Source organism: Syngnathus scovelli, chromosome 4 (genome assembly GCF_024217435.2).
Source record: "Syngnathus scovelli strain Florida chromosome 4, RoL_Ssco_1.2, whole genome shotgun sequence".
Taxonomy (NCBI): domain Eukaryota; kingdom Metazoa; phylum Chordata; class Actinopteri; order Syngnathiformes; family Syngnathidae; genus Syngnathus; species Syngnathus scovelli.
Window position 1 is genome coordinate 10,912,411 of NC_090850.1, and position 9,431 is coordinate 10,921,841.

The following is a 9,431-nucleotide window of genomic DNA, read 5'->3' on the forward strand; positions in this document are numbered from 1 at the left end:
CGCTGTTTCAATTTGGTCTGTCAAAGTTAATAATAAAATGGTGTTTAAACACTTAACCATCACAAAAACAAAACAAATTCCACCACAAATGTAATGAAAGCTAATCACTAGATTGAGTTCTTGTCAATCATTGCAAAGTGGTGGACTCAAATGCAAAATGCTGATCAGTGAATATCCAAATGCATTTTTTTTTTTAATTAATGCAATATAACCTGATACATGTAGTTCTATGAAGCCGCAATGACAGCCCACCTGATATGTCACATAAGATAAGTAGTTTGAACTTTAAACCATGCCTAATGATTATTCAGCATCGAGCTCTGCACACTTGAATGATGTGATGTTTTTTACAGGTAAGGAACGCTCCACACTCTGGGATCAGGTGCAGTTCTGGGAAGATGCCTATTTGGATGCTGTAATGTTAGAGCGGGAGGGGATGGGATTGGACCAGGGACCTCAAGAGATGATTGAAAGGTTTGAGAAGTATATCATTACTTAGACTTTTCTTTTCTCTCCCAAGCTTAGATTGGAATTGATTTGTGTTTGGATTGATGATTATTTATAGGCTGGTTAGCTAAAGCTTTGCGGAAGACTGAGTGCTATTTCACTTCTGAATAGAGTTCTTGATGGAATTGATGTAAGAGAGGAAATTAAATTCATGAACCTTTCACAGTGTTCCCAAAGTATGTTACTGGTCTGCGTTTCACTAGATACTTGTCACTGGGAGAACATGACCGCAAGCGGCTGGAGGATGATGAGGACAAACTTCTGGCTACACTACTGCACAACATGATTGCATTCATGCTCATGCTGAAAGTAAGAAATTATATTTGCATCATAGCTTCTACAATTTTAGATACATTCATATATTAAACAAATATTGCCATGAATGTTTTTCTAGGTGAGCAAAAATGACATCCGCAAGAAAGTGAGGCGCTTGATGGGCAAGTCCCACATTGGCCTTACCTACAGCCAAGAGATCAATGAGTTGCTGGACAAATTGGCCCAAATGGTCAGCATATGCTTCTTTTAATGTGCTTTTTGAACTATTGCGCATCACGTTTTTGTGTTGTCCTCCTAGAATGGCCGTGAGTTGTCAATCAGGCCCTGTGGAAGCCGTCATATCAAGAAGCAAACGTTTGTTGTACATGCTGGTACGGATACTACTGGGGACATTTTTTTCATGGAGGTTTGCATCGTCTTCATCATTCTGGTTTAATATTACAAATTGAATTTTGGCCCTGTTGTCAAAGTTTTTTTTATTTTACTCAATGCCTCAGGTTTGTGATGACTGCATAGTCCTCCGCAGCAACATTGGCACCGTGTATGAGCGCTGGTGGTATGAGAAGCTCATCAACATGACTTACTGCCCCAAGACCAAGGTTTTATGTCTTTGGAGACGTAACGGCCAAGAGACTCAACTCAATAAGTTCTATACCAAAAAGGTGAGAAATCTCTCCTTCTTTTTTCCTTTAATTAAGTGGAGTATTTTCCCACTCCCTTAACATAGAGTGCTTTCTGTCTGCTTCCTAGTGTCGGGAACTCTACTACTGTGTTAAAGATAGTATGGAAAGAGCTGCAGCCAGACAGCAAAGCTCCAAACCAGGTATGTTTTTTTTTTGTTTTTTTTCAGTACCTTAGATTTGCAGTATTTGTGGGATAGCCCTAGCAGTTGAGATCAAAATCAGATTTTACTCCAAAACAGAAAAGTTTGTGCTATTTCTTGTAAAAAGCTTCCACTAAGCATTGCAATAAATCTATTCAGACAGAAATCACCTGGTGCAGAAGGCTCCCCAGCTACAGCGATGATGTAACGGTTACATTGTAACGCAACTTTGTATGCAAGTCACCACGTGCTGTAGACTTATTTCTAACCTATGCGAACACAATCAAAATTGGTTTAGAATTTAGAAAACTGGCCATGTATATACATATGTCAAATTAAAAGAAGCAACTATAGCAAAATAGTTTCAGACACATGTTACGAAGCTCTTAAATTTGTCTAAAAAAGAAAATTCAGCGGAAACAGCGCCAAACTTTGGGTTTATTTGGTTAGGTCCAGAACTTGGTGGAGAGTTTCCTGTCCAAGATATGAAAACTGGTGAGGGAGGATTGCTGCAGGTCACATTGGAAGGAATCAACCTGAAGTTCATGCACAGTCAGGTAAGTAGCACGCACCACTGCAGAAAGAGGCTTCATACCTCATTCAAGGGCATGAAAACAAAACTCACTGTTGGTAATGGAGTTTTCATCCCATCTTACTCTATGCCTTTCTGCTCATTTCACGACTTTGCATTCCCGTTCATGTTGTCTTCCTCTAGTGTTACCCACTTTAGCTAATAGTAGTCCAAAGGTAGTAATAGCTGGTCAAATATTTGATTGGCCTCATGCTAAATATTTTCCTTAGAGGAAGAACTTGTGTCTTTTGCGTTTTGGATTTTGCTGTTTTCTATTTGTGTTTGTGTGTTTGCCTGCATGCTTGCATTACTCAAACAATAGCAAGTAGAATCACATCCCTCCACGTTTCTTTTCGCATTTGGGAGATAAAGCTTCTTGTTCATTTACTCTGTGGGAGGAAATTAAGTGTTGTGTGTTTGCTGTGCATCAGTGGTAAGACTGATGACCTTGATCAAAGACTTTTCATTAATAATTGGCTATTCAGTAGCAACCTGGACATTTTAAGTTTGGACCCTCAAGCATTGTCATGTGTTGTCTTCACATCTGTACAGTTAGTGACTTAGGACAGATGGGTGACATATTAAAGGAAGATGCTTCATAAATGTGACTTGGTTGGTGGTGGTGGTGCACATTGGCCTAGAATTATGGGCACTATTCAAAACACACAGGGTGCCAATGCAGCCATTTTAAAACGGATATAATGTCGGCCCACCCTCTGATTCTCGTCATCACACAGAGTTTTGCAGTAACTCCAGATAGCAGTACACTTCTTCGCAAGACCAGAGAGCAGGGCATTAAAATAATCCATGGGCAAGATATAAAAGCATGATTTAGCAAGCATCATTTGGTCACGTTTACATCACGTGGGATGAAATTAAGATCAATCTTGAGTTACACCTACATTCTTTACCTATTTCAAGGTATTAAAAGCAAATAGATGTGATACAAGTTTCTCTCTTTCACCTGAAGATCAGTGATCTGAACCTCTGTCCTGGTTGAGATACAAGAAATTACTTGTACACTGAAACCTCTACTTACGAACGTATACACTTCTGGACATTTCAAGATACGAACCGGAGCCTCAGCAATTTTTTGCCTCCTCTTACGAACCAAATGAAACTTCCGAACCCGTAAATCTTAAACTCTTAAGATAATAGAGCTACCTGCCTTTGTTCTTAAATTGTATCTCCACTCGTATCACAGCTGTCAATTCCGGATGTTTGATCTTCACATTTAAATCTTAATTTACGACTTGTAACTGTGCTCAAAACTGGAACACCGTTCGATCGAAATGGATTGTTTCTCTAAAACATTAAACGCACAAAATGATCAAGTACAGGCTGTTCCTTTGCAGTACGACAATGCCAGATGTGACATTTATACGAAGCTGTAGGAACCAAGCGTCCATCATTTGAGTGCCCTCGTGAATTTCTTGTGCTTGCGTGAGCGTGTGGTGCCAGCCCTTGTTGCTGGAGGAGGAGGCATGGAGGGCTCTGGGGGATGGAAAGCAAAAGGGAAGCCAGCTTTTTAATACCCTAGTCGAATACTTGCCCTGTTATTTTTTGTCTTCATAACGTCTAGGGGTACGGTCTTTGCTAGATTTTCGACTGTGGACAGTGCCCACCCAGAGTGTCGTTGAGTGTTTGTGCTCTTCTGTCCGATAATAATCCAAACCATTTCTCTCCCATGCTTTCTCCCCCTGCAAGGAGCGGAAGGTACACAACCTCTGCTGTGTTTGTTTCTTAGCAGTAACATCTTATGGGTTCCTTTTTCTTTTCTATTGTTTCCTTTATTCTTGTAGCTGTGTGTCCCTTTCTCTTTTATATGAAAATTCCATGTATGCAGCTATGGGCCACATTTCTTTTGACGAACACCTCAAACAGAAAATGATTTAATCTCTGATGTGACTTACAATGCTTTTATCAAGCACTTGTTAATTTTGAACAGTCCCACTGCATTTAACTGTTGCCCATGTATCATGGAAACTTCTCATATTGTGCTTTATTTTTTTTTTTCTTCCGTTGCTGTTAAAAGCTTTGCATTCACATGTAGTTTTTTTTTTTAATTTATCTTTCATACTAAGGCAAGTTTTAACCTGATTATAATTTTTTAAATATATATACTATATAAAGTTTGAACTTTCATCCAGTATTGTTAAGTTAATAATGTTCTGTCTTGTGTTGTTCTTTTGTTTTTTGTTTGCTTTTTTAGGTTTTCATAGAGCTGAGTCACATTAAAAAGTGCAATACAGTGAAGGGAGTCTTTGTCCTGGAGGAATTTGGTAATTACACCATCTATTGATTGTAGGCCTGTACTTGGCGCGGCAGTAACTCAGCTTCGTGGCATTGAGCTAAATAAATGTTCACTTAATTGGACGTGAGCAGTAGACTGATGGGCAAAATGGAGCAAAAACACATTCATTCTGAAATAAAATTTGAAATTAACAATGTAAATGAATTGCTTGATAAATCTAAATGTCTCATGGTAAAGTTACATACTACATCGAGAATGATTTTATGGTAGGATTACTCCAAAAATCTAGTTGGGGCAGTAAAGTAAATAGTGAACAAAAAAAAGTATAGAATAAAGCCTTGAAAACTCCAACAGATGTTCCTAAGCGTGAAAGAGAAATCTTCAGTGCAGATGGCAGCAAGCCACCATATATTAGTAATATATTCCTCATCAGTAATTTTTACTTATGCATTCCACCCTCATTTTTGGGATACAAAACTTATCTTAATGCCAACGTCTTGTGCCAGGCATAAATGCAAACTCACCACCGAAATCAGGCATAATACATCCCAATTTTATTTAGGCGATTATTTAATCCAGAGGTCAGTGAATGATGGAGTAAAACACAGAGTGAGTTGCCGATATTATTGATATGAGTCTAGGTTAACTGAACAGCTGGAGCGTAAGTAGGTTGGTGTTGTAATTTTGTTGTTCTAAAGAGCAGGCAGAGAAGTCGGAAATAGTTTCCAAAGGTTGAAGTGAAGCGCCAGGCTGGGTTACTGTCGTGTCTCTGTGCTGATTTTGTAATGTTGCCCTCATCTTTGCCACTATGAAAACCTTCATTCTCCAGCAGGTAAAGTGTTGTCACCTTTTTTATTCAGACAAATCACACACACACACACACTGTGATCTTTCGACTCGTTCATTTTGCTGTCCTGTGCTCACCTCATCAGTTGCGGTTCATTTGGGAGATCACCCCAGACTCCATCTATCATGGGCCATTTTTGGGGATCTTCCTGAACTGTGTTTTTTTAGGGTGCTGAGAGAAGAGGTTTAACATGTCCTTCATGTGTTTAGTCTCCTCTTCTCTGCTATGGGTTCAGTTACTAATGAAAAGTCAAACTAGGGCCAAATATGTTGGGCACTGCCGAGATGCTTCTTCGTCATGTCACCTTTCACATTCATTTCATTGGGGTGAAGAGAAAATTTGTCTTTGTGTTTGTTCTTTTCATTTAATTTTGTAGGTTTCTTGAAAAACACATTTGTCCATTTTTGTGGGCTTTGTTTTGTTCTAAAGTGGAGATTTATTGGATTTCATATGAAGTTCAGTATTGTTTTTTTGCACACACGCTCACGGCACATTTAATTTGTATCCACAACCTATTTTGAAGCCATGTTCAGATTTCACTTCTTTAACACCGAAAAGCTTTCAAAGATAAACTGACTCAAGTTCCTGCTGCCCTTGAATTTCTCTTCTGTCTCTTGCATCGGCATAGTTCCTGAAACTAAAGAAGTGGTGATCCACAAGTACAAGACCCCCATGGTGAGTCCTTATCTGTCTGCCAGCGCACCACTGTCTCTCAGTCAGTATGTCTCACGGTACTAAAAGTAGACTTTGAAAAATATTTGTATAAATTAGTCTAGCTGATGATAAACCATGTCAAATTTTCATCGTCTGACTTGCACACATTATCTGTTTGGAATATGATGGACAGTTGCTGGCCCCTTGCTGCTCACAAGTCTCACATTCACCTATTCACACATTCAGGCCCGTTTTTGGTTTACTGAGTAACCCAAGGGCACTTTTGAACGATGTTCTGTTGGGAAACTCAGAACGTTATTCAAATGCGCAGTTGAGTGTGTCAGCGTGGCTGAAAAAGCCAGATAGTAAAGAGTTGACTTAGTCATCCAACCGCAGAACAACGACAATGAAACTATGTCTTCATAATGACACTATAACTGTTGAGGTTTATCTTAAAACATTTTAGCACAACTGTAATCTGGCATCTTTAGCCAAAGGTGCAATTCTTGTGGTTTAATGCCCGCCTTGTTTATGTTTTTGCTCAAAGCGAATGTAAGTCGCCACGAATACTTTCAAAGGCAGTGCAGCTGCTTCGTCATAGTTGAAAGGAGGAGAAGAAGACAACGGTGGTATTGAAAAAGAAGCAGCAGCAAGATGAGCACCAGTCATAGCCGCCAACATTTCCTTGGCACAACAAGGGTTCAAAGTCATATTAATCCACCAGGATTGTACCTTTGGCTAAAATACACCATTTTAGGATAAAAGTAAAACTTGAACGTATCGTTATATCCTACTGGTCCACTGCCAGGGCGCAGAGCACACTCCTCTCACAGCCTACAACTCGCTATTTATTCTTCATTATGCATTTTAAAAATTAAATCTTGGATTTTGACAATGGTAGTGCAAAACATTTCAGGAATTAATGAGATTGTTTTCTATAATATCTTATTGAGCAGATCCTATCAATGATGTTATTGCGGGTTGGCAAAATTATGACATTGCAAACGATCCGATTTTGAAAAAGAAAAAAAAAAGAAAAATATCTGCCGATAAAATGTAGTGCAAGTAACTTCTTTGTTCATCAAAAAAATGTATTTATTATTTGATGTCACTGTGGCATTATGCAGTTTGACCATTGAACCAGCTTAACTATAGGAACATTAAAAAAAAAAACTATATCCTGCACAATAAACACCAAGATTAATGTTTAAAAATAAGAATTGTTGAAGATCAAATGCAAATATTTTGAACTTAAAAGTTAAATGCAACTCGACTGTACTACTGCAGTGATTTGCTTATGTGCCACTAGTGGGAGCCCGTGTGGCACATATGCTACATATAGCAAGCGCACCTTGAGAATCACTGTGCAGGGAAGTACAAGTCCTCGAACAATGACGTACTGTGTTTGCTTTGCACATTTGTTCCAAGGTGCAAAATCTACTTTTTGACCAATTAAACGGGATCCTTGTTTTACGCCGCTCCCACTATGACTTTTCAAGGATAGCAACAGCATGAAATGAATTTGTAATAATATGTAAACTATTAGTTGGACTGATTTATATTTATGGGCCAGATTTGTTTTTCATACAAACATGCAGTGTCATTTTGACTTCAGCCTTGTGCGTAGTTAATGATGAATGGAAGTCTGTTGCACCAAAATAGTATCATCCATGTACAGTTGCTCGTCAATGTCCTTCGACCCACTAAAGACAGACGTATCCTTGTTAAATCAAAACTACTACCTACTAGGGGAGCAAGTTTTAATAATTTCTTTCATTACTGTGTATTTGTTTGCATTTTTTATGCATTTTCCATGCATTTGGTTAGTCAGTTAGATCACTACATGATGTCACTGATCAAATCAGAATTTGATTTACAGTACACCACCCAAATACTAAATGTTTACCCAAAAGGTTGAAGGTCAGCTGGAAATATGTTGACAAATGTTCTATGGGGGCAAAATAATATTTCAAAATAGACATCTGTGAGTGACCCTCCAACTTTTAAACCGCAACATACAGGTGCAAGTTTACATAACCGGTCATTCTCACGCTGTTGGCATTTTGACATGATGACACCAAGACACCAGCTAACATCTTCCACCGCCTCCTCATGTTGTGCAGGCCCATCAGATCTGTTACTCGGTCCTCTGCCTTTTCTCCTACGTGGCAGCTGTGAAGGGGAAGGAGCCAGATGGAAAAGCCAAGATTCTATCGCCACGACCCCTCCCGAGCTAGTGCACCCTCTGCCCCCTCTGGTCTCCAATTCCCCTCCTCCTCCTCCTCTTCCTCCTCCTCCTCTCCTCCTCCTCCTCCTCCTCCTCCTCCTCCATGTGCCTCTACTTGAGTTCCAACACCACAGACGATCCCTCAGTAACACGGAAGCACACAAATCTGTGTAAATATTGGCCTGTTTTAGACCCTCTGTGCTCTGTGATGTCATGTAAATATTTGTTCCCAGGAGGTTTGTCCTCATCTCTTTTCTTTTACGATAAGACCAAGACCAAATGTTCTGTAAGAACATTAGAGGAACCAAGTGCATGCAGGTCCCGTGCACACAGCTCTCCCGTCATACAACTTTGTGTGATTGCGTGCTTATTTAGTGTGACGTGGCCGCTGAGGAAATAATGTGTTCTCTTGCTGTTAGCTCAGTCCGGCGGGCTGATTTGCTGTTCTAGTTTCACTGTAACCTTGTCTGTGCTCTGCTGTTGCTCAATAGCATGTTATTTTGACCATTCAGGAATAAATATTATATATATTTATATATATAGTATTTATTTAATATATACTTATTGCTGTATATTTCTGAAAAGAAATACCCTTAAATATTGACTTGCCTAAATGTGCAACATTTAGATGTTACCCATTGTTTGTCTCGTCAACGTGTGAACTGTAATCTTTTAGTAGGTCGGTCATACAATAGAAAAGCGCTCAATTGAATGTGACCTTCAAACTCAAGATGCAATGGTAGGTTGTACTGTCAATGTACAGTTTTTGCCTTTGCGTAAGGGTTGTCACATGGCCACATTTTAGTCGGAAAAGCGATAGAGGCGTCATTATTCTATAAAGAAAGTTCACTTAAAATCAATGATGAAGATGTGAACACTGATGAAAGTGGGACATTTTCTGGACTGTGATGGAAGTCGCCCCTTAATCGTATATTCAACTTTGTGTCTGTGTGTTCAGTACTTTCTCCTCATCCAGCAATACACTGGTACAATTCCATTTTAGCCATAGACTGTATACAAGTGAATAAGTAGGAATCGCCGTTAATTCCAACTCATCTGTCACAATAAGCCCAAATCCAAAATTCAATACGGAACTGGGAGAACACTTAGAGGATCTGTGAATCTTTCCAACTGTTTTGTCACTGTTGTTGACTGGCTACTGTTGTCTGAGGAAAGAAATGCCAAATGTGAGTATTCTATTAATCGGCGTGTTTAAAAAAAAAATATGTACAGTTTTAGCCATCTAATAAAGTGGTCCAAAATAGAGCCCCG

General features: G+C 39.2%; 1 protein-coding gene across 27 annotated transcripts in view; it reads left to right on the forward strand.

Moving 5' to 3' along the window:
- madd (MAP-kinase activating death domain) overlaps positions 1–9,425 on the forward strand; it is a 32,152-nt gene extending 22,727 nt beyond the window's left edge. For 18 of the 27 annotated variants that reach the window (XM_049719184.2, XM_049719186.2, XM_049719192.2 and 15 more), the window contains 10 exons: positions 354–474; positions 711–816; positions 902–1,012; positions 1,082–1,189; positions 1,281–1,445; positions 1,534–1,606; positions 2,057–2,163; positions 4,390–4,459; positions 5,907–5,953; positions 8,056–9,425. In XM_049719184.2, coding sequence (XP_049575141.1) covers positions 354–474; positions 711–816; positions 902–1,012; positions 1,082–1,189; positions 1,281–1,445; positions 1,534–1,606; positions 2,057–2,163; positions 4,390–4,459; positions 5,907–5,953; positions 8,056–8,169 — 1,022 coding nt within the window. In that variant the 3' untranslated portion in view covers positions 8,170–9,425. The remainder of the gene's footprint in view (positions 1–353; positions 475–710; positions 817–901; positions 1,013–1,081; positions 1,190–1,280; positions 1,446–1,533; positions 1,607–2,056; positions 2,164–4,389; positions 4,460–5,906; positions 5,954–8,055) is intronic. The other 9 variants (XM_049719196.2, XM_049719197.1, XM_049719198.1 and 6 more) reach the window with 2 other exon arrangements.
- Positions 9,426–9,431: the final 6 nt, after the last annotated feature.